General features: G+C 42.8%; 1 protein-coding gene across 1 annotated transcript; it reads left to right on the forward strand.

Moving 5' to 3' along the window:
• Positions 1-1,410: 1,410 nt before the first annotated feature.
• On the forward strand, positions 1,411-22,213 carry LOC139388158 (extracellular matrix protein 1-like). The gene is made up of 7 exons (XM_071134736.1): positions 1,411-1,713; positions 2,624-2,940; positions 3,281-3,468; positions 19,503-19,788; positions 19,877-20,082; positions 21,205-21,292; positions 21,526-22,213. The coding sequence occupies exons 1-7, from the start codon at positions 1,653-1,655 to the stop codon at positions 21,712-21,714; spliced, it is 1,335 nt and encodes a 444-aa protein (XP_070990837.1). The 5' UTR covers positions 1,411-1,652; the 3' UTR covers positions 21,715-22,213.
• The last annotated feature ends 1,915 nt before the right edge of the window (positions 22,214-24,128 follow it).

Consider the following 24,128-nt stretch of genomic DNA (forward strand, 5'->3'; position numbering starts at 1 on the left):
ATGAATGGGGCCATGTATCGTGAGATTTTGAGTGAAAACCTCCTTCCATCAGCAAGGGCATTGAAGATGAAACGTGGCTGGGTCTTTCAGCATGACAATGATCCCAAACACACCGCCCGGGCAACGAAGGAGTGGCTTCGTAAGAAGCATTTCAAGGTCCTGGAGTGGCCTAGCCAGTCTCCAGATCTCAACCCCATAGAAAATCTTTGGAGGGAGTTGAAAGTCCGTGTTGCCCAGCTAAAACATCACTGCTGTAGAGGAGATCTGCATGGAGGAATGGGCCAAAATACCAGCAACAGTGTGTGAAAACCTTGTGAAGACTGTCATTGCCAATAAAGGGTATATAACAAAGTATTGAGATTAACTTTTGTTATTGACCAAATACTTATTTTCCACCATAATTAGCAAATAAATTCATAAAAAAATCCTACAATGTGATTTTCTGGATTTTTTTTCCTCATTTTGTCTGTCATAGTTGAAGTGTACATATGTACTGTATATGTGTATGAACCGGTTTAGCTAACGTAGGCTAATGCGAGACATATCTGATATTGGCAGAAGGCTTAAATTCTTGTTAATCTAACTGCACTGTCCAATGAGAATAACAGATCTATAAGTCACATTTCTAGCGACGCCTCCTCCCTTTCATGTGGACGAAACGTTCTATGACTCTGTCATACAGTACACGCTTTTAGTTGTTGTTGTCCTAGGCTACCTGGCAAAAATGCTTGCTCGCTAGCCTAACTTGCTCTCATGGGAAACGATGAGCCAGCTGGTTAACATTAGCCTTCTACATCTGGCTACGTATTGAACTTCCATCCTCTCAGGCAAGAGACAATACATTTTATGGTTGGATCAGAATCGCTGTCATAATCATTGGCCAGTATGGAGAATTAAGTAAAACCACAAGCCCAAATCACTATCTTCATCCATGGCTAATTTAGGACAATTTTAGCTAGCTAGTCACTGGAGGACAACACAACAAGATTCAAATTGTTTCTGGATGTGACATGATGTGATGTGATTGGACTGCAGCCAAATCCAAACTGGCTTCCTTGAAACTTTTTTTGGGTGTGCCAAGACCATTCACAGTTGAGCTCACTAGGTTTAGTTCAACACTGATTGGCTATTATTTTATAAGTGTTTTATCAAGGGAGACCAAATGCTTGCTAGCTTCCCTTGCATTCGATATTACACATACAGAAAGGCGCTGTTTTGCACAATCAGTTGCTTTCCATAGTGTGATACATTCAACCTCTTGCGAAATGAAGGACAATTATTTATTTTTTTATTGGCCAATTTTGGGGGGCAAGACTGGCTTCCATCCATGAATACATAGCACTGCTGACTAATGGTGGGGAAATACCTCCCTCTTTTCCCTCCAATCACAGAACAACCATACATGTATTTATGCTCTCTCACAGCTCTCACACACTCATTCTCTGTTTCATACCACTCCAAAAGGTCATAGCGGTTTGAAAAGAAGGGATTCCAGCTGTCGTTTGTCAAGTCGTTTCCTGAACTTGGCGTGGCTTTGGAACAACTTTGCTAAACACAGGGAAAGAGAGTGGGGGGTGAAAGAGGGCAAAACAGAGGGAGTTGAAACAGTCCAGTGAAAGAGGACAAGGATAACTCCAGTATCAGTACTCAAAATGGGTTGGTCTTGGGCTCTAGCGTGCTGGTGTGCATTAGTGCTGGTGTGCTCGTCTGAAGGTTTGTAGCTTACAAGGTTTTTGCATGTAGTCATCAGTTCTTTCTGTCCTTGTTTTATGTCCTGGTATGCGTTTATGGCTCCCCTTCTGTTTGTGCATGGTCTGTTAGAAGTGCACAGAAGAGGGCATTTTTATGCCCTATCAAGATCATGAAGAAAAACATTATTTGTTGGACGTGATACATTCCATTCCACCAGTTTAGTGTGGAACAACTTTGTCCAAGTCTACTAACAGTATAACTATTATTCTAGATATAACAAAAATCTAGAATAAAGAATTCACACCATGTTAATTAAAGGTGCAATAGGCAGAAGTCGCTCCGCAATTTCCTGCTTGATACAATTCAAATAGTTAACCTAATTTCAGTTTGTGACAAAACAAGCAATGTATAGTGTTGAGAATCATTGTACCATCTAAACCGCTATGAAATACATTTTCAATAGGCAAAAATATTTGTATTTTCAGCTGTTTGAAGCTGGTATACAAAACCAGAAGCAAAAATGTAACTTAAGAAATGGGAATCATAGAAATAGTACACTTAGAACAGATCTCCCGCTTCTTAGACTTGCTGTCAATGAGAATAACAGATCTATAAGTCACATTTCTATGTGAATTGGGTCACCCAAAAAGTTACATATTAGCTTTAAGTATTCTGATTTCATGATTTCCACAAATCTAGGTGGTAGACAGCAGTACTGACATCACATGGTCAGAGTGCTATGGCTTATTTATTAACTAGTACGTGTGGGCGTGTGTGTTTACATTCTCTCATCCCTTCCACAGATAACAGATCCTTTCCTGACCTGTTATGTGTGTATGTGTGTGTGTGTGTGTGTGTGACTGTGTGTGTGTGTGACTGTGTGTGTGTGTTTCAATGCCCTCACAGTGCTGTGTGTATATTTGTCTTCCAGGGGAGATCACCCTGTTCCCGGACACAGACTTTACACCTAGAGTTCGGCCAATGGCTGGGCCTCGCTCGTTTTGGAATTCCTACCCCAGTACCCTCTTCCCCCCTGGCCGGCCCTCCCATAAGAACCTCCAGGCCATCTGTCTCCATAGCATCCATCGTCCGCGGTACCCTTTCTACTCCCCCCCCCTAAACGGTGGAAGTGACTTTCGTCGTCGAGCTGAAGCAGTCAACCGGGTAGAGTCCTGGTACAGCGCATGTTGCCATGGGAACGGGACACAGCAGGTCCAGGAAGTGACGCTGTGCTGCGTTACACAGGCGGTGAGTGTTTCTGTGGCAACATTGGATTCTGTCCTTTCGTGTTGTGTTCAGTTCTGTTTAGGTACATTCACTCCTAGTGTACCAACAGAACCACCTTCTAGGTGCACAGATGCAGTAGTGATGAGGACAGAGGATGTCCAGGGAAGATGAGACTCAGTAGAAGGAAAGCCCATACAGACACAACAGATTAGCATTGGAGTCTATCTGTATAGCTGTGTAGCTGTGTAGAGGGGAAGGCATTCATGAGTCAGGCCCACTAAAGTTGTATCTTCACCATTTTAGGACTTCTTTTATCTCTATTTTTCATGTGTGAATTGATGTTTGTATATGTCACTTACAGTGGGAACAGACCCTGTCCACATTCTGTACTGAGGAGTCCCGAGTGAAGACACGCCAACACCACTGCTGCCAGAAGGAGGGCGGGGCCAGACTGAGCTGTTTCCATAGGGAAAACCCAAACCCCACCTACATACCGATCACCCCCATACCTGAACCTGGCTTCACCTTTAACCCCAACACTTGTCACAAGTAAGGGAGGGAGAGAGGTTTACTTTAGTTTTAGGGCAGGGCTGTTATGGTGACGGTATTACCGCCACACTGGTGGTTACGAGTCATGACCGCAGTCAAATTCCACGTGACTGTTTAACGGTAACTAGGCTTCTCCAAAACTGCGCTCTGATGGTGCTGATGATCATTAGTAGAGTACCAAACTTGCTAACAGTCAGTTGCTAATGTGCTGGTACTCAGCACCGTACTGTCTCTCTAATCACTCTGACATCAATAGAAATGTCAATCGAAAATCGAATCAAACACTTCATGAGTGCCCATGAGCTCATGTTGCGCAACAGTTCTATAGGCTAATCAATTGTGGGAATTTTTTGGGCCTCTTTTAAAAAGAGCTTTCTATAGGCTAATCAATCAGCTTTCTATAGGCTAAGCCGACTATATTTATTTCTCAACGTTCCTAATATTATGCACATTGCTTCGCTTTCCAAAGGAGTATAGCCTACTTGGCTGCATGAATATTAACCATAGGAAATGCGCCCTCTATTTGCTATTTAAGTGTATTTACATCAAATCAAACTATATTTGTCACATGCGCAGAATACAACAAGTGTAGACTTTACTATGAAATGCTGACTTACAAGCCATTAACCAACAGTGCAGTTCAAGAAGAGTCAAGAAAATATTTACCAAGTAGACTAAAATAAAAAGTAATAATAAAAGGTAACACAATAAGAATAACAATAATGAGGTTATATACCAGGGGCACCGGTACTGAGTCAGTGTGCGGTGGTACAGGTTAGTTGAGGTAATTTGTGCATGTACAGTTGAAGTCGGAAGTTTACATACACTTAGGTTGGAGTCATTAAAACTCATTTTCAACCACTCCACAAATGTATTGTTAACAAACTATAGTTTGGGCAAGTCGGTTAGGACATCTACTTTGTGCATGACACAAGTAATTTTTCCAACAATTGTTTACAGCCAGATTATTTCACTGTATCACAATTCCAGTTGGTCAGAAGTTTACATACACTAAGTTGACTGTGCCTTTAAACAGCTTGGAAAATTCCAGAAAAGTATGTCATGGCTTTAGAAGCTTCTGTTAAGCTAATTGACATAATTTGAGTCAATTGGAGATGTACCTGTGGATGTATTTCAAAGCCTACCTTCAAACTCAGTGCCTCTTTGCTTGACATCATGGGAAAATCCAAAGAAATCAGCCAAGACCTCAGAAAAAAAAAATGTAGACCTCCACAAGTCTGGTTCATCCTTGAGAGCAAATTCCAAACTCTTGAAGGTACCAAGTTCATCTGTACAAACAATAGTATGCAAGTATAAACACCATGGGACCACGCAGCCATCATACTGCTTAGGAAGGAGACGCGATCTGTCTCCTAGAGATTTTGGTGCACGTATTTTGGTGCAAAAAGTGCAAATCAAATCAAAATTATTTATATAACCCTTCGCACATCAGCTGATATCTCAAAGTGCTCTACAGAAATCCAGCCAAAAACCCCAAACAGCAAGCAATGCAGGTGTTGAAGTACAGTGGCTAGGAAAAACTCCCTAGTAAGGCCAAAACCTAGGAAGAAACCTAGAGAGGAACCAGGCTATGAGGGGTGGCCAGTCCTCTTCTGGCTGTGCCGGGTGGAGATTATAACAGAACATGGCCAAGATGTTAAAATGTTCATAAATAACCAGCATGGTCAAATAATAGGTCTGGGACAGGTAGCACATCCGGTGAACAGGTCAGGATTCTATAGCGGCAGGCAGAACAGTTGAAACTGGAGCAGCAGCACAGCCAGGTGGACTGGGGACAGCAAGGAGTCATCATGCCAGGTAGTCCTGAGGCATGGTCCTAGGACCGGCCAGGCAGAGACAGCAAGGGTGGTCCGTTGCTCCAAAGCTTTTCCGTTCATCTTCACACTCCTGGGCCAGACTACACTCAATCATATGACCCACTGAAGAGATGAGTCTTCAGTAAAGACTTAAAGGTTGAGACCGAGTTTGCGTCTCTCACATGGGTAGGCAGACCATTCCATAAAAATTGAGCTCTATAGGAGAAAGCCCTGCCTCCAGCTGGTTGCTTAGAAATTCTAGGGACAATTAGGAGGCCTGCGTCTTGTGACCGTAGCGTACGTGTAGGTATGTACGGCAGGACCAAATCAGAGAGATAGGTAGGAGCATGCCCATGTAATGCTTTGTAGGTTAGCTGTAAAACCTTAAAATCAGCCCTTGCCTTGACAGGAAGCCAGTGTAGGGAAGCTAGCACTGGAGTAATATGATCACATTTTTTGGTTCTAGTCAGGATTCTAGCAGCCGTATTTAGCACTAACTGAAGTTTATTTAGGGCTTTATCCGGGTAGCCGGAAAGTAGAGCATTGCAGTAGTCTAACCTAGAAGTAACAAAAGCATGGATACATTTTTCTGCATCATTTTTGGACAGAAAGTTTCAGATTTTTGCAATGTTACGTAGATGGAAAAAAGCGGTCCTTGAAACAGTCTTGATATGTTCGTCAAAAGAGAGATCAGGGTCCAGAGTAACGCCGAGGTCCTTCACAGTTTTATTTGAGACGACTGTACAACCATTAAGATTAATTGTCAGATTCAACAGAAGATCTCTTTGTTTCTTGGGACCTAGAACAAGCACCTCTGTTTTGTCCGAGTTTAAAAGTTGAAATTTGTCAGCCATCCACTTCCTTATGTCTGAAACACAGGCTTCTAGTGAGGGCAATTTTGGGGCTTCACCATGTTTCATTGAAATGTGCAGCTGTGTGTCATCCACATAGCAGTGAAAGTTAACATTATGTTTTCGAATGACATCCCCAAGAGGTAAAATATATAGTGAAAACAATAGTGGTCCTAAAACAGAACCTTGAGGAACACCGAAGTTTACAGTTGATTTGTCAGAGGACAAACCATTCTCGGTCTGATGCCATTAAAAAGGTAATTTACCACCTTCACAAGTGCAGTCTCAGTGCTAAAACCAGACTGAAGCATTTTGTATACATTGTTTGTCTTCAGGAAGGCAGTGAGTTGCTGCGCAACAGCGTTTTCTAAAAATTGAGAGGAATGGAAGATTCGATATAGGCCGATTCGTTTTTTATATTTTCTGGGTCAAGGTTTGGCTTTTTCAAGAGAGGCTTTTACTGGTTGCACGTGACATGCTGGTAAAAATTTGGTAAAACTGATTTAAGTTTGCCTGCATTAAAGTCCCCGGCCACTAGGAGCACCGCTTCTGGGTGAGCATTTTCTTCTTTGCTTATGGCCTTATAGAATTGGTTGAGAGCCGTCTTAGTGCCAGCTTCATTCTGTGGTGTTAAGTAGACAGTTACGTATAATATAGATGAGAACTCTCTTGGTAGATAGTGTGGTCTACAGCTTATCATAAGGTACTCTACCTCAGGTGAGCAATACCTCGAGACTTCTTTAATATTAGACATCGCGCACCAGCTGTTATTAGACACACACCCTCACCCCTCGTCTTACCAGAGGTAGCGTCTCTGTTCTGCCCGTGCATGGAAAATCCCGCTAGCTCTATATTGTCGTTCAGCCACGTCTCGTGAAACATAAGATGTTACAGCTTTTAATGTCCCCTTGGTAGGATAATCTTAATTGTAGGTTATCCATTTTATTTTCCAATGATTGCATGTTAGCAAGAAGAACAGATGGCAGTGTGAGTATATTCGCTCGCCTACTGATTCTCAGAAAGATGCCCGATCTGCAGCACCTTTTCCTGCGTCTTTTCTTCACACAAAAGGGGAGGATCTGGTCCTGTTCCAATGAAAGCAAGATATCCTTCTCGTCGGACTCATTAAAGGAAAAGTTTATTCCAGTCAGTGGTGAGTAATCGCTGTTCTGTCCAGAAGTTATTTTTGGTCATAAGAGATGGTAGCAGCAACATTATGTACACAATAAGTAAAAAAATAAGTTACACAAAATGCAAAAAATAATAACAAAAAAGCACAATTGGTCGGGAGAAAGTAAAACGTCAGCCATGTTCTTCGGCACCATCTTCATAGAGTATGTATTACATTTATTCTTCCCCCTGCCCCTATTCTGATAGCTGCATGATAATAATCCAAACTAATTTCATAGATATAATATTTAGTATTAGTGATGCACCGATATGACATTTTTGGGCAGATACCGATATTCAATATTTTCCTTGCCAAAAAAAAAACGATACCAATATTACATTTTTTCGCGGCCTTAAGCATTCTAGTATAGTTAAATAGTTAACACACACATGGACGCAGCGGTCTATGGCTCTGCATCTCAGTGCAAGACTGTCTCTACAGTCCATGGTTCGAATCCAGGCTGTATCACATCCGGCCGTGATTGGCCCATAGGGCAGCACACAATTGGCCCAGCGTTGTCCAGGCCGTCATTGTAAATACTATTTTTTTCTTAACTGACTTGCCTATTTAAATAAAGGTTACACACACTGACCAAAATGTTATTTTGTTGGCATTTATGTATGTCCCCACTACCAGTAAAACATAATCAAAACCTATTTCTTTCACTTATTTGCTGTGCTGTTTCGTTGTTAATATGTTCAGTCGTTTCATTCTCAACCAGGATTTCTATGGAACACCGTTTGGGTCTTTGCGTGTCAAAAAAGATACATGTCTAATGACTCTATTTCAAATAACACAACATAATCTGTTTCAGTAGCTATAGATACCTAGCTAACTATATAGCTACCTAGCTAACTATATAGATACCTAGCTAACTATATAGCTAGGTGGCATCTAAAATAACCCTAATTTAAGGGGGTTAAAGACAGTTCTTATTTGATTAATGTTAATGTTCAATTGCAATAGGCGAACAACATGTGTCAACCTAGCTAATACTTACAAGGATTCCTAAATCATTGCTAAGAATAATGAAAATGACAGCAGTTTTTACTGGTCATTGTGTTCAGGCTGGTTGAATTGGTGCTAGCTATGTACCAAGCTAAAGCTAGCTACCCCAGAAGTTGCGGTCGAACAAATTATGCTTAATTACCAATGCGGTATTGTAAACACATCGTTCGTGGCCAGTGTTTGCTTGTTTGCCGACTTTTTTGTACAGCTTTGACAATGCTACTATATATTTTTTGACACGCAAAGACTCAAGCGGCGTTCCATAGTATGTATGTCGTCAAGATAATAGCAGTGATGAGATTACTGTGTAACTCCGGTAGGGCAACGTCAGAAAAATAGCGCACTTGGTAGTGTTAACTGGTGCTCGACCAGTTGGCAAAAGCTAACATTACCAACGACAGAGAACGGTTGATTGTCAAGGGCAATGAATCCCATTATCTTGGCTTTAATGGATTTCACCTTGTTGACTGCTCGATCCACACAGCATACATTGTGGGCTAGTTTAGGAATGCTGTGTTGCACAAATAGCGCAAACTTTTACGTGGCGTCATTATGTAATTTACCTTCGTTATATAGGTATGCACGCCTGTTTTGACATCGGTTTTGCACATTTGCCGTTAAACTAGACATCGGCTGATACCGATGTTGGCATTTTTAGCTAATATCGTCCGATTCCGATATGTTCACAATATATCGAGCATCCCTATTTAGTATATGTAAAGGCAAGATTAAACTAGTCTAATGGGTGACAATATCATATGTTAATGGGGCCCAGTATGTGCATAAGGCAAGAAACAGCGCATGCTTTTTTTTTGTGCAACTTTTTCAAATCATAGTCACGCATGTCATGTAGCCTAGCCCATAGGCCTATATGTTCTGACAAGGTTTGTATCATAACTAACGTGGCCAAATAACTCTAAATGCAGCCTGCAGGCCTAGAACCCCTGGGACACGGTAAGAGACCACATAGCCTACAGACCTAGAACCCCTGGGACACAAGAGAGCACATAGCCTACAGAGCCTAGTGAAACATGTGTTCTTATAAACTCAGTCAGTGCTCAGTTGCGTGTGAAAACAGAGTTTTGACTGGTCATTATATAAAAGATGATCCCAGCTTTCTTGTGCTGATATATTTATGTCTCAATTCTTAAAATTAAGCACATTAATCTGCTTTACAACCGGTGTAGCCTAACTGGCAAACATAGACAGTGCATGAGTTTCATATTTGGGGAAGATATTTTTCACTATAAAAATGCACATTTTATAATAAAGCATAATGCTGTTTCTTATGTAAAATAGCCTACTATTGGAAATGTGATGAGTAGATTGGATGGTCATAATTTAGGCTAATAACACATGGCTGAGTGTGTATAGCATGGAGCTTCCCAAAAAGCTTCCCACATTTTCAAACAGTCGATTTATATTTTTCAACAGGGCTATACATTTGTTTTTTTCCTCTACTGAGTAGCCTCGTTTCACTGCCAAAAATAAAATTAAACCATCTAATGTTCAGCGAAATAACAATGTCAAATACAGGCAGCCTAGTCAAATAATTAACATCCAATCACATTAACCGTTACTCTCTTGCGGGAATTCTACCAATGGTCCGTATATAGCCAAACGTAGCTGCTGCTCATTCCGTTTGCTCAAAAATGGATTAATGGTTAAAAAGTAGTAAGGCCCGCGACCATAGAGACACATACCAACAGTACTGCACATGTCGACGATGTAACGGTCGTCGTATGAAGGTGTGGACCAAAGCACAGCGTGGTAAGTGTTCATGTTATTTTTATTTAAACTGAACACAAAATAACAAAGAGAATGAACGAAAACGAAACAGTCCTGTCAGGTGCAGAAACACAAAACAGAAAACAACTACCCACAATCCATAGTGGGAAAACAGGCTGCCTAAGTATGGTTCTCAATCAGAGACAACGATTGACAGCTGCCTCTGATTGGGAGCCATACCAGGCCAAACACATAGTAATCTAACACACAGAACAAAACATAGAATGCCCACCCCAACTCACGCCCTGACCAAACTAAAATAGAGACATAAAAAAGGAACTAAGGTCAGGACGTGACAGACGACACTAGTTGTTCAGCTTCCACGAGCACATCCAATGCTAGCATCAGTAATTCTACATTTGTTGTTAGCCCAGCTAGCATGGACACTGACAGTTGTGAATCTGATGCAGCCGAAGAGCTACTGCCCCTTACCCAGGAAAGCACCGAACAACAGACAGGGACATTGAACCATCGTAGAGGTGCAAATACGACTACATTGATTTGGGGTTCACGTACACTACCATTAAAAAGTTTGGGTCACTTAGAATTATCCTGGGTTTTGAAAGAAAAGCAAATTGTTTTGTCAATTTAAATAACATAAACATTTTCAGAAATACAGTGCAGACATTGTTAATGTTGTAAATAACTATTGTCGCTGGAAATGGCTGGTCTTTCATGGAATGTCTACATGAGCATACAGAGGCCCATTATCAGCAACCATCACTCCTATGTTCCAATGGCACGTTGTGTTAGCTAATCCAAATGTATAATTAAAAAAGGCTAATTGATCATTAGAAAACCCTTTTGAAATTATGTTAGCACAGCTGAAAACTGTTGTCCTGATTAAAGAAGCAATAAAACTGGCATTCTTTAGACTAGTTGAGTATCTGGAGCATCAGCATTTGTGGGTTCAATTACAGGCTCAAAATTACCAGAAACAAAACTTTCTTCTGAAACTCAGTCTATTCTTGTTCTGAGAAATTAAGGCTAATAATAATGTCTACACTGTATTTCTGATACATTTTATGTTATTTTAATGGACAGAAATGTGCTTTCTTTCAAAAACAAGGACATTTAAGTGACCCCAAACTTTTATACTGGGAGTAGTGCCTTACCTCAGCCACAGTGTGCAAAAGTACTATCTTACAACTCAATGAAACTGTAACGGCATTCCTCCTTCTCTTCTGAGGAGGAGAAGCGAGAAGGATCGGAGGACCAATGCGCAGCGTGGTAAGTGTCCGTAACGGTTATTTTGTTTATTTTATTTTATTATTTTTTTTTTTGAATTTTACCCCTTTTTCTCCCCAATTTCGTAGTATCCAATTGTTGTAGTAGCTACTATCTTGTCTCATCGCTACAACTCCCGTACGGGCTCGGGAGAGACGAAGGTTGAAAGTCATGCGTCCTCCGATACACAACCAACCAAGCCACTGCTTCTTTAACACAGCGGCACATCCAACCCGGAAGCCAGCCGCACCAATGCGCCGGAGGAAGCACCGTGCACCTGGCCACCTTGGCTAGCGTACACTGCGCCCAGCCCGCCACAGGAGTCGCTGGTGCGCGATGAGACAAGGACACCCCTACCGACCAAGCCCTCCCTAACCCGGGCGACGCTAGGCCAATTGTGCGTCGCCCCACGGACCTCCCAGTCGCGGCCGGTTACGACAGAGCCTGGGCGCGAACCCAGGACTCTGATGGCACAGCTGGCGCTGCGTACAGCGCCCTTAACCACTGCGCCACCCGGGAGGCCCAGTAACGGTTATTTTAAGATATAAACTGAACACTATGAAATATAAAACATTAAATGTGAACATGAACGAAAACCGAAACAGTACCATGAGGCAACAAACCCTCACACGGAAACAAACACCCACAAACCAAAAGTGAAACCCAGGATACCTAAGTATGATTCTCAATCAGAGACAACTAACGACACCTGCCTCTGGTTGAGAACCATACTAGGCTGAACTCAAAACCCTAACATAGAAAAACACACATAGACTGCCCACCCCAACTCACGCCCTGGCCATACTAAATAAAGACAAAACAAAGGACATAAAGGTCAGAAAGTGACAGTACCCCCCCCCCCCCCCCACCCCCCCCCAGGAGGGTCTGAGTGAACATCAGTCCGTAGTGGTGGCTCTGGCGCGGGACGTGGACCCCACTTCACCACAGTTTTTGTCCGTCTCCTCAACCGCCCCAGTGGCTTCTTATGAGCGGCGACCCTCGCCTCCGACTGGGGACCCTAACAATGGGTCCCGAATGGACGGGAGACTCCGGCAGCTCCGGAGTGAAGGGCGATTCTGGCATCGCCTGGCTGACTGACGGCTCTGGCGGCTCCTGGCTGGCTGGCGGCTCTGGCGGCTCCTGGATGACTGACGGCTCTTGCGTCTCCTGGCTGGCTGACGGTTCTGGCGGCTCCTGGCTGGCTGACGGCTCTGGCGGCTCAGGACAGACGGGAGACTCTTGCGGCTCAGGACAGACGGGAGAATCTGGCGGTTCAGGACAGATGGGAGACTCTGGTGGCTCAGGACAGACGGGAGACTCTGGCGGCTCAGGACAGACGGGAGACTTTGACAGCGCTGGGCAGGAGGAAGGCTCTGGCAGAGCTGGACAGGCAGGAGCACCTGTAGGGAGAAGTTAGAGAGACAGCATGGTGCGGGGGGGCTGCCACCAGAGGGCTGGTGAGTGGAGGTGGCACTGGGTAGACCGGACCGTGCAGGCGCACTGGAGCTCTTGAGCACCGAGCCTGCCCAACCTTACCTGGTTGAATGCTCCCCATAGCCAGGCCAGTGCGGCGAGGTGGAATAGCCCACACTGGGCTGGCGAACCGGGGACACCATGCGTAAGGCTGGTGCCATCTATTAGCACATTTCATGCCATTCTACTACACTTTATATATGACTGGAGACATTATCAAAAACTTGTTTTAATAGGACAAATTAAAGGGTAGTCTATTCTGCTGACAGTGACAAAAATATCAATTAAAAACGACATTGTCCATGTAATAGGCCTACGAGAAGGGAGTATATCATAATGTCATCAATATACACCACCACACCCTGCCAGTGCAGGTCCCTGAAAATCTTGTCTACAAAGGCTTGGAAGACTGATGGCGCATTCATCAACCCGTACAGCATGTCGAGGTACTCATAGTGCCCTGAGGTGGTACTGAAAGCTGTCTTCCACTCGTCTCCCTCCCGGATACGCACCAGGTTGTAAGCGCTCCTGAGATCTAGTTTGGTGTAGAAGCACACCCCATGCATTGACTCAATCGCTGTGGCTATGCGCACGGTGGAGACCTGGTCTGGACTCTCCACCATACTAGCACCAACAGAAACCCATAAACACCTACCTGAGCACTCTCGCGACCACCCCGTGAGAGCCCTCTGTGGCCAGGAAACTGTGGGGTTATGACAAGCTAATCAGAGTAGGCCCAGCACCATGAGAAATGCAGGAGAGTCAATAAGGAAGATACTAATTCTCTCCTTGTGACCCCCCTGCGTCACCATGCCCAAAGGAGCGGTGACCTCCTTAATCAACCCTGACCCTAATGGTCGATTATCTAAGGCGTGAACGGGGAAAGGCACAGCCACGGAAACAATGGGGATCCCTAAACTATAGACTAACGCTCTATCAATAAAATTCCCAGCCGCGCCTGAATCAACGAGTGCCTTATGCTGGGAATGCAGGGAATACTCAGGGAAAGTGACATACACAACCATGTGCATCAGAGGGCTCTGGGTGAAAATGGTGCCGGCTCACCTGGGGTGACACCAGAGCGCACTGCCTGCTGCCTCGATCCCCAGAGGAACCAACCCGGCACTGACCTTCAGTGTGACCTCTGCGGCCACAGATAGTGCACGAGCTGGAACCCCCTCCGGTCTCCTTGGCACCACCCCTCCCAGCTCCATGGGTATCGGAGAGGGGGTGCGGGAGGATGGAACCACCAAACCCCAATCAGAACGTCCGCGGGTAGCTAGCAGGTTGTCCAGCCGGATGGACTAGTCCACCTGCTGGTCGAACGTGAGGGTGGTGTCTCTGCAGGCCAGCTCCCGACAGACGTCCTCGCGCAGACTGCAGCGGTAATGGTCGATCAGGGCCCTGTCGCTCCATCCCGCTCCGGCAGCCAGGGTCTTAAACTCCTGGGCGAACTCCTGGGCGCTCCTCGTCTCCTGCCTCAGATGGAAGAGGCGCTCACCAGCCGCTCTACCCTCAGGCGGGTGAACTCCTCAAACTGGTCCAACGCTGCATCTCCCTCTCTCCACACGGCATTGGCCCACTCCAGGGCTTTCCCGGTGAGGCACGAGACGAGGGCGGACACCCTCTCACGGCCCGAAGTTGAAGAAGGAACCCCTGGCAGTTCGCAGCCTTTCTATCCTATTCCTGGGGCAGGGAGAGACGAATCCCACTGGGACCAGGAGGGAGAGGGGCGCTCAGAGGAGACCCCGGTTGTGCTGGTGGAGGTGCTGGAAGAACTCCCTGTCTCTCCCAGTGGTCCATAGTTTGGACAACGCGGTCCATGGCGGTGCCAAGAAGGCGGAGCATTGCAGCGCGCTCCTCCACCCCTATACCCGGGGTACCTGCTCCTGCTGACTCCATAGTCAGGTAGGTGATTCTGTAAGGGGTGCGTACTGGCAGCAGAGAAGTCAGACGCAGGAGAGCAAAAACTGTTATCAAAAAACCCACCGGAAAACAGAACAATCAAATAATGGGTACATAACCCGACTCACACCAGGACAGTCGTGCACAAGCACTTACAATAAACAATCTGACAAGGACATGAGGGGGAACAGATGGTTAAATACACAACATGTAATTGATGGGATTGGAACCAAATGTGATGGAAGACAAAACCAAAGGAAAATGAAAAGAGGATCAGCGATGGCTAGCCGAACGCCGCCCGAACAAGGAGAGGGACCAACTTCGGCGTAAGCCGGAGGAGGAAATTATTGTCCAAAAACAAACTTTAAAGTATTACTGAAAAATTGTGAATATGCGCTATGTGCACTCACCAAGGATATTGCTGTTGCTCTCGGCTGGTGCCAATAAAATAGGCTATTCTGTTGTTTGTTTAATTGAGAATTTTAGTCCTTTCATTGTCTTCTCTTTACAGCGATAACCATTTTCTGTCCAAACTATGTTTTCCCGCAATTGTATTTTGAAATATTGCGATATGCCTGGCTTGGCCTCTACTTTCACAGATAGTCGCAACTCAACAATAATCTGCCCAAATTGCACGTTGCCTTTTCTTCCAACTGTAGGCAAGTCTATTTAAAACAATCCACAACAAAATAAATATCCTCTGTGGCCAAATCATGCTTTAGTAGCCTATTTTGAGTGATTTAATTTATTTCTGTATAGACAGGAGTAGGCTAATTAGGCTATATAATTTTGGCAATTTAATTCAATTTACTTTAGGAAAAGCTTCTCCTAGCCTTATGGATGCGCTGCCTATGCTTGCATTTTAAAAACATACAGTAACTGCACATAACCTCCATTCGCTATTCACTATTGAAGTGCAGGCTACGGATTACATGCATTTTTTTGTGGAGCATTCTAATCAAAAGTCATTTCACACATATTGGTAGGCTACATGTACACACCAGATTAAATTGAGAATAGTCTGATGGGTGAGAACATGAACAAGTGCTTGTCAAATTGTGAATGAGAGACTGATGAAGTGTGTGCAGCCTGTGGAAGAAACAGAGCAGAACACATAACTTTCATGTGTTTTCTTATTCAAATCATCATTAGTCACATCATGCAGCCTTAGAATGTATTAAACATCAAAACATATAGCCAGTCAAAGGTTTGGACACCTACTCATTCCAGGGTCTTCATTTTTTATTTTACTATTTTCTACATTGTAGAATAATAGTGAAAAAAAATCAGAACTATGAAATAACACATATGGAATCATGTAGTAACCAACAAAGTGTTAACCTCTTGAAGCTAGGGGCACTATTTTTATGTTTGGAAAAATAACGTTCCCAAAGTAAACGGCCTATTTCTCATGACCAGATGCTTGAATATGCATATAATTGACAGATTAGGATAGAAACACTCTAAAGTTTCCAAAACTGTAAAAATATTGTCTGTGGATATAACAGAACTGATATTGCAGGCTAGAGCCTGAGGATAATCCAATCAGGAAGAGCCTCTTATTTGAAACCTCTGTGGTCCTATGCGTGCCTGTCCTCCATTTAAAGGGATATCAACCAGATTAATTTTTCTGTGGCTTCCCTAAGGTGTCAACAGTCTTTAGAAATTTATTTTGAAAAATGAGCGTGAAGGATCACATTGCGAAAGTGGAGAGGTGGGGGCTCTGAGTGAGATGGTGCGCAATTGAGTGAAGCGGCCATTGTTCCACCCGCTGTTATGGAAAAAGCTACACACTTGGTTGATATATCATCGCATATATATTTTAAAAATTACCTGAGGAATGATTATAAAAAACGTTTGACATGTTTCTGTGGACATTATGAAGACTATTTGGAATTTCCGTCTGCGTTGTCGTGACCGCTCTTTCCTGTGGATTTCTGACCATAACGCGACAAACAAACGTCGGTATTTTGGGTATAAAAATAATCAAAAGGAACATTTACTGTGTAACTGGGAGTCTCGTGAGTGAAAACATGCGAAGATCATCAAAGGTAAACTGTTAATTTGATTGCTTTTCTGATTTTTGTGACCAAGCTTCCTGATGCTAAGTGTACATAATGCTATGTTAGGCTATCGATAAACTTACACAAACGCTTGGATTGCTTTCTCTGTAAAGCATAATTTCTAAATCTGAGACGACAGGGTGATTAACAAAAGGCTAAGCTGTGTTTCAAAATATTGCACTTGTGATTTCATGAATATGAATATTTTCTAGTAATATTATTTGACTGTTGCACTATGCTATTCAACGGTTGCAGACGAAAATTATCCCGCTACTGTGATTGGTAGTGTCAAGAGGTTTTAAACAAATCAAAATATATTTTATATTTGAGATTCTTCAAAGTAGCCACCCTTTGCATTGATGACAGCTTTGCACACTCTTGGCATTCTCTCAACTAGCTTCATGAGGAACGCTTTTAAAACAGTCTTGAAGGAGTTCCCACATATGCTGAGCACTTATTTGGCTGCTTTTCCTTCACTCTGCGGTCCAAATCATCTCAAACCATCTCAGTTGGGTTGAGGTCGGCTGATTGTGGAGGCCAGGTCATCTAATACAGCACTCCATCAATTTCCTTCTTGGTCAAAAAGCCCTTACACAGCCTGGAGGTGTGTTTTAAGTCATTGTCCTGTACGCCATCCAGGTGGGATGGTGTATCGCCACAGAATGCTGTGGTAGCCATGCTGGTTAGGTGTGCCTTGAATTCTAAAAAAATCACTGACAGTGTCACCAGCAAAGCACCCCCACACCGTCACACCACATTCTCCATGCGTCACGGTAAGAACCACAAATGCAGAGATTATCCGTTCACCTACTCTGTGTCTCACAACGACATGGCGGTTGGAACCAAAAATCTCAAATTTGGACTCATCAGACCAAAGGACAGATTTTCACCGGTCTAATGTCCATTTCTTGTGTTTCTTGGCCCATCAAGTCTCTTCTTATTATTGGTGTCCTTTAGTAGTGGTTTATTTGCAGCAATTCGACCATGAAGACCTGATTCACGCAGTCTCCACTGAACAGTTGATGTTCAGATGTGTCTGTTACTAGAACTCTGTGAAGCATTTATTTGGGGTGCAATTTCTGAGGCTGGTAACTCTAATGAACTTATCATCTGCAGCAGAGGTAACTCTGGGTCTTCCTTTCCTGTGGCGGTCCTCATGAGAGCCAGTTTCATCATAGCGCTTGAGAGCTTTTGCGACTGCACTTGAAGAAACTTTTAAAATTCTTGAAATGTTCCAGATTGACTTGCCTTCATGTCTTAAAGTAATGATGGACTGTCGTTTCTCTTTGCTTATATGAGCTGTTCTTGTCATAATATGGACTTGGTCTTTTACCAAATATGGCTATCTTCTGCATACCACCCCTACCTTGTCACAACACAACTGATTGGCTCAAACGCATTAAGAAGGAAAGAAATTCCATAAATTAAGTTTAAGTTTATTTTTTATTTTTACAGGGACAGTGCACATTAATCAACGTTTCAGTAAAAGTGCCGGTTTTAGCCAGCCGGCTAATTTTCAACCGCAGTCCCTGGGCAGGTTATTAAAAACAATTACAATATAGACAATAGCAGCATAGAACAAGCAAGACATAGCAACATAGGACAAGCAAGACATAGCATACAGACAGAGCAACATAGGACAAGCAAGACGCAGCATACAGACAGAGCAACATAAAATAAAAAGCAGCAAGACAAAATTCATAAAAGCAACAAAGTGTTTCCACACCTCACAAGCTACAAGGCACACCTGTTAATTTAAATGCATTCCAGATGACAACCTCATGAAGCAGGCTGAGAGAATGCCAAGAATGTGCAAAGCTGTAATCAAGGCAAAGGGTGGCTACTTTGAAGAATATCAAATATATTTTGATTTGCTAACACTTTTTTGGTTACTGCATGATTCCATATGTGGTATTTCATAGTTTTGCTGTCTTCACTATTATTCTATAATGTAGAAAATAGTAAAAAAATAAAGAAAACCCCTGAATGAGTAGGTGTGTCCAAACTTTTGACTGGTTCTGTATATCACAACTAAAGTTGCATTAACAACAAAACATTAAGCATACAGGAGGACCTGTTTCTTTGTTAACCGCTCAACACAGAATAGCAGCATGTGTTCACTCCCTCAAATCATTTGGAGAAAATATCCTTTCTATTTTATTCAGCTATGTTCAATTGTATTCTTCATATTTTAAAACAATGCCACGGAATTCTAAGAAAATATTTTCTGCTAAATTAACTAGTGTAGCCGCAGCCATATGGCATAGCCTGATCAGGACCTAACATAAGGACAACTCAGAGTATGCTATTCTGTTCTTCTGAAATAGACTACATTTTCTTCATATCATATTTCTTTAGACCCTTCTAAAATAAATAATGGATTTATTGTGATGGTGTAGGTTATATTACATGGATTTATTGTGAAGGTGTAGGTTATATTAAATGGATTTATTGTGATGGTGTAGGTTATATTAAATGGATTTATTGTGATGGTGTAGGTTATATTAAATGGATTTATTAGACTTTTTAAAATGTCGATGTTCCAAAGGTCTGCATCAGTAGCTTGTAGGCTGTGTGGAAGCCAGGAGATGTTAAATGTGTTTATGTTAATTAACTGTCAATTACCATGAGACTGGCAGTCATTTGCATGACAATCACAGGCTGACAAAATGTCATGACAGCCACAGCCCTGGCAACTAATGACTACATGTATTGTGTCCTTTCCTCCCAGGTCCCAGCCTGGTCCATGTGCTGTCAGAGGGGAGAAGCACAAGAGCAGCCCCCAAGCTACTCCCAGAGACTCTGACATAAGCTTCCCCCCTGGACGCCCCACTTTCGACAACATCGGATTGGTCTGCTGCCTACACAACAGCCGACCCCTCTCCACCACCAAGTGCCTGCCACGTACAGGCTTTGGCTGGCTGGCCCGCCAATCAAAGGCCATGAACCGCCTGGAGAGAGGGTTCAACCACTGCTGTAAGGGACTGGAGAACGTGCTACCCTGTGCTGAGGGAAAGGTAAGGAGTGTGTGTGTGTGTGTGTGTGTACAGTTCGAGTGTTGATCAATTCAAGTGTTTACGGAACATCTCTCCACCTCTCTCTTAGTGGCGTGAGGAGCTTGACAGGTTCTGTGAGGAAGAGCAGCCTCACAACTCCTCCTGTTGTGATGTGGGAGAAGGTGAGGACAGGTATACCTGTTTCTCCTCACTCGCCCCTCATCCAGACTATGAACAAAAGCTTGACTCTGCTTCTGACGCACCACAGACCCACAACCTCGGACACATCTGTGAAACATACAAGATCATCAAGATGTAAGGGTTTGTTTAGGTTTATTGATTGTGTGTGTGTGTGTGTGTGTGTGTTTAATTGTACCTTTTTCCTCCTCAGTCACATTTTTATGCTGCCCAGCCCGATTGTTTATCTTTCTGGGTGACAGAACCAGACCTTTCAGAAAGGGTACATTTCACTGTAGTAGATGGTGACTGTAGCTATGTTTCCATCCGACTGGCGACAGATTTTAAATTTGCGCATTTTCCCACAAGTGGTGTGTTTCCACCAAAATGACTTGTTGCTGATTTTTGTAGTGCACACAAAATTTATTTTTTTCTTCATTTTATTGAATAAAAATCTAAAGTTCAGAAACGGTTGTTATAAATAGTAAATGTGCCAACTCTGGTCTTGGCATATTCGCTCTAGCCAACAGCTAGCAGATACAGTGTGGGTAAGCTAGTCTACATGATGAGATTTATTATGGATAACAGCGACCAATATTTACATTTTTTAAATGGCAGTCAAGCATTAATCATAATGTCACCAGAAAAAAACCTTCGATATTTACTGGAAAGGAGCATCACTGTGCATCTTCACCACCCTGTGAAGTTCATCATAACTTGTTTCATCTGTAGCCTAATAAACTGCATAGTTTCCTGAGTCATAGTGGAAGGACCACACACCATATTATCGAGTGACTGCAAGTTTACGTGGATATGATGGTTATTATATCAATAGTTGCGCATAAAGGAATTTCCACCGCCATTTCTCACATAACTCATTTTACAGACGAAAAGATCCCAGCATGTCAAACGAACAAATTATCTGTCAGTATTTATACAATTTTACAAAAAATTCCTGTTTCCATTCCAGTTGTTGTGGTTTTATTTGATACGGTATGACCTTACTCGCAATAAAACTGTGGATGGAAATGTGGTTAATGACATTAAAATTCCAGATTTGCATTGCATCAAAAAACATTACCAAAAGTTTAAAAACAATAGTATACAATAACTTTCACAAGTATCTTATTACAGCAGCTAGTTTAATCCAGGGACATTTGTACATATCTGTCTAACAAAGCCCTTTGACTGATTTGGTTTGATTATCGAGTAAAACAAAGATGTAGTTTACTGAGATGATCTTGCAATCTGCTCTCTCAGCTTCCCTGTGGCTCTCCCTGTCCAGAACTTAGTGGACCAATGCTGCTCCCTGCCAGCAGACCAGAGAACTGCATGTGTTCAGATACAGGTGAGTTCGACACTTAATAATGCAGGTTCACTCAGACAACCCCATATCTCATATTAACCAGGTTGTCCCATTGGGATAAAATGAACATGATTGGCCATCAAGTGTCTACAGGATCTTAGACTGAAAGTTAAGTTAGTTATAAACAATTATTTTTTTATATTGTAGCTCTTTGCATGTTGCAGGCTTTTTGATATTGTTGTTTTCATAACTTCTCTCTTTGACTGTGAACCCAGCTAGTGATGCTGTCGCAGACACGCTGTCTTGAGGGGAAGCCCTCCTCTTCCTCTGTCTTGCAGAAGTCCTGCCCTTCCTCCTCCTTCTCCCAGGACTCCCCTATGTGCCTCTCCAGACTGCTCATGAATGCCATCACCAAGGCAACCAAGTCCCCACACCTCAGAAAGAGGAAATTCCTCCTCACCTGATTTTGGTTTTACTCTGATGGCAGTGGGCCAATCCGAATTAGCGGTCAGGGCATTTCTGCAGTAGTCACTAGATAACCATGCCAGAAAGGATACAATTGGCTAATACAGAAGAACTGTTGAGCAAGTGCATGATTTAGTCAAACAGGAGTTAGGATGTGGGTAAGAGTAAGCAGAATTTATAGTTAGAAAGTTCCATTTATTCCATATTGTCTAGCATGGCCAGATGACAACCAATTAATGTATGGTATCCGAGTGCACATAATATTTCAGTATTACTGTCAGTGTCTGTCATTAAGAGGGTGTTATAATGTTAGAACACCTGGAGAGCTGATATGAATATAAAAAAGAAGTGGTAATTCAAATGGTGATTTGTTTCCTAAAGCAGATATGTTTCAGAATTGTTAGTTGTATTTTTCATATAGCTCCAGAACTGCTAGTCCAGTTGTCCTGTTCTATTTCTAACATTTGAAATAAATCTTTATAGAATATGTCTTAATCATTTTGGAGTGAAGCATTGCCAGTTATTGTAATTTGTCATTATCTGACACATGAACAACATTGAAATTATTATTTGAACAAACTGAAACGTTGATGGAAGTGGACTTTATGTTATAGTGACTGTGTGACTGACATGTATCCACTAAGTTAGTGTAGTAGAACTTGCATTAATAGAGACAGACAGGGTCCTCACTAGCTGTCACAGCCACAGAGTTTAGCCCAAATCCTGGCAGATGGCGATATTGAGTGGTTTCATCTCACTGTCCAAAGGCATTGTATGAAGCCGGTTATATACACTTGTATCCCCGGTGGACCGGTTCTTACATGAAACATTCTCCATTCAGGCTGCAAAGGCATCGATTTCCTCAATTTGATTTAGTGGCGAGAAGGTAGAAAAATATGGGGAAACTATGTGCTTTCTTTATGAAACACTATTTTCCACCACCATGCTAGAGGGGCTAGAAGAACATCAAGACGAAGATTCTAGAGATTGTGACAGCCGGCTAAATGGCATCCCTTGAGAATGCAAGAACAAGATGTATGTCAGGAGAAGTGCAGTATTATCATAAGGAGGTGTATATTTGGAATACGGAGGAGGAATGGAGGGAAAAGAGAGGCAGAGGAGGTCTAAGAGAGAGAGGAAGGAAGAGGCTGAGCTTGAGTGGCTTAAAATGGCGGGAAAAAGGGAGATAATTTGTTAAAGAATAATTGTAGAAAGTGTAAACAGATTGAGCTGAAGACAGGAGGAGAAATGGAAATGAATGAGGTTGAACCAGAAGGGGTCTTGTGATAATTGTTTGTGTTTCTGCTGTTCAGAGGGAGAAGGCATTCCACATTAAACGAACGGGGGCAAGAAATGTGAATTGTTTTGCTCTCAAGATAATGGCACCATTGAAAGGATTGATTACTGGGTTAACAGTAAATGTAAAAGTTGACCAACTGAAGGGGAAGATTCCCGGTGTTTGTGATGCTTGTCATTTGGTGCGACACAGACAACATAGCAAGTGGTGAAACAGAAGAGTCATTGTCTGTTCTTTTAAGTTTTGATGTTGAGTCTTTGCCCAATAAAGTGATGTGAGGATATTTAAGTTATCCTGTACAATATTTTGTGCCAAATACATTACGTTGTTACAGGTGTCAAGCTTTTGGGCATGTGGCAGCAGTGTGTTGGAGGGAGATTCCTAGTTGTGAGAAGTGTGCAGAAGGGCATGAGACAAAGGAATGTGTAGCATTGGGGAAGGTAGTGGTATGTGTTAGTTGTAGGGGTGCCGATGGGGCTGAGGATCAAAAATGTCCAGTGCAAGAGAGGCAGGTTGAGGTTTCCAGGGTTAGAGTAGTGCAGAAGTTGCCATATATTGAGGCATTGAAGAAAGTAGAGTCAGATAGGTCAAGGGGAGGGATCCTGATAGGAGTGGTGTGAGTTGTAGATCTGTACCAGTACAGAGGGATATGCCAACAAGTAATATACGTTTCTGGAAGATTGGATTTTGTGCATTTATAGCAATGGTTATCAACTGTACTGCAGGGATGGAACCTAAGTCACAGAAAATTGAGGTTGTGGTGGCAGCTGCAGAGAGGTATTTGGGTGTGCGGGCTTGACATTAGAATAATTACAGGATGTGTTGAGGTTGTTGGCCTGAGGTAGGACTAAATAGATTTAAATAGTGGAGTAGGGTGGTGATAATTTTTATTCATTTTTTTGTAGTTTTAGATGGTAGGATATTTGTTTATTTATTTTTTCAAGCAAAGTATAAGGGAGTTGTACTCCAGTCTAGTAGGTGGCGGTAATGCAAGTTTATTGGATGCCAACCGCCGTTAAACGTCATCGAAGAAGAGCGCAACATCAGGAACTAGCATTAGCAACTCTATTATGGTGGTGGAAAATGGTGTTTCATAAAGAAAGTATGCATATTATC

This window comes from Oncorhynchus clarkii, chromosome 3 (genome assembly GCF_045791955.1).
Source record: "Oncorhynchus clarkii lewisi isolate Uvic-CL-2024 chromosome 3, UVic_Ocla_1.0, whole genome shotgun sequence".
Taxonomy (NCBI): Eukaryota; Metazoa; Chordata; class Actinopteri; order Salmoniformes; family Salmonidae; genus Oncorhynchus; species Oncorhynchus clarkii.

Bases quoted from the DNA above. Each gene is read 5' to 3' on its own strand.
- LOC139388158 (XM_071134736.1), top strand. From the start codon at position 1,653: ATGGGTTGGTCTTGGGCTCTAGCGTGCTGGTGTGCATTAGTGCTGGTG. The intron at 1,714-2,623 runs GTTTGTAGCTTA...TTTGTCTTCCAG, and splicing joins GCTGGTGTGCTCGTCTGAAG to GGGAGATCACCCTGTTCCCG. The intron at 20,083-21,204 runs GTAAGGGTTTGT...CTGCTCTCTCAG, and splicing joins ACATACAAGATCATCAAGAT to CTTCCCTGTGGCTCTCCCTG.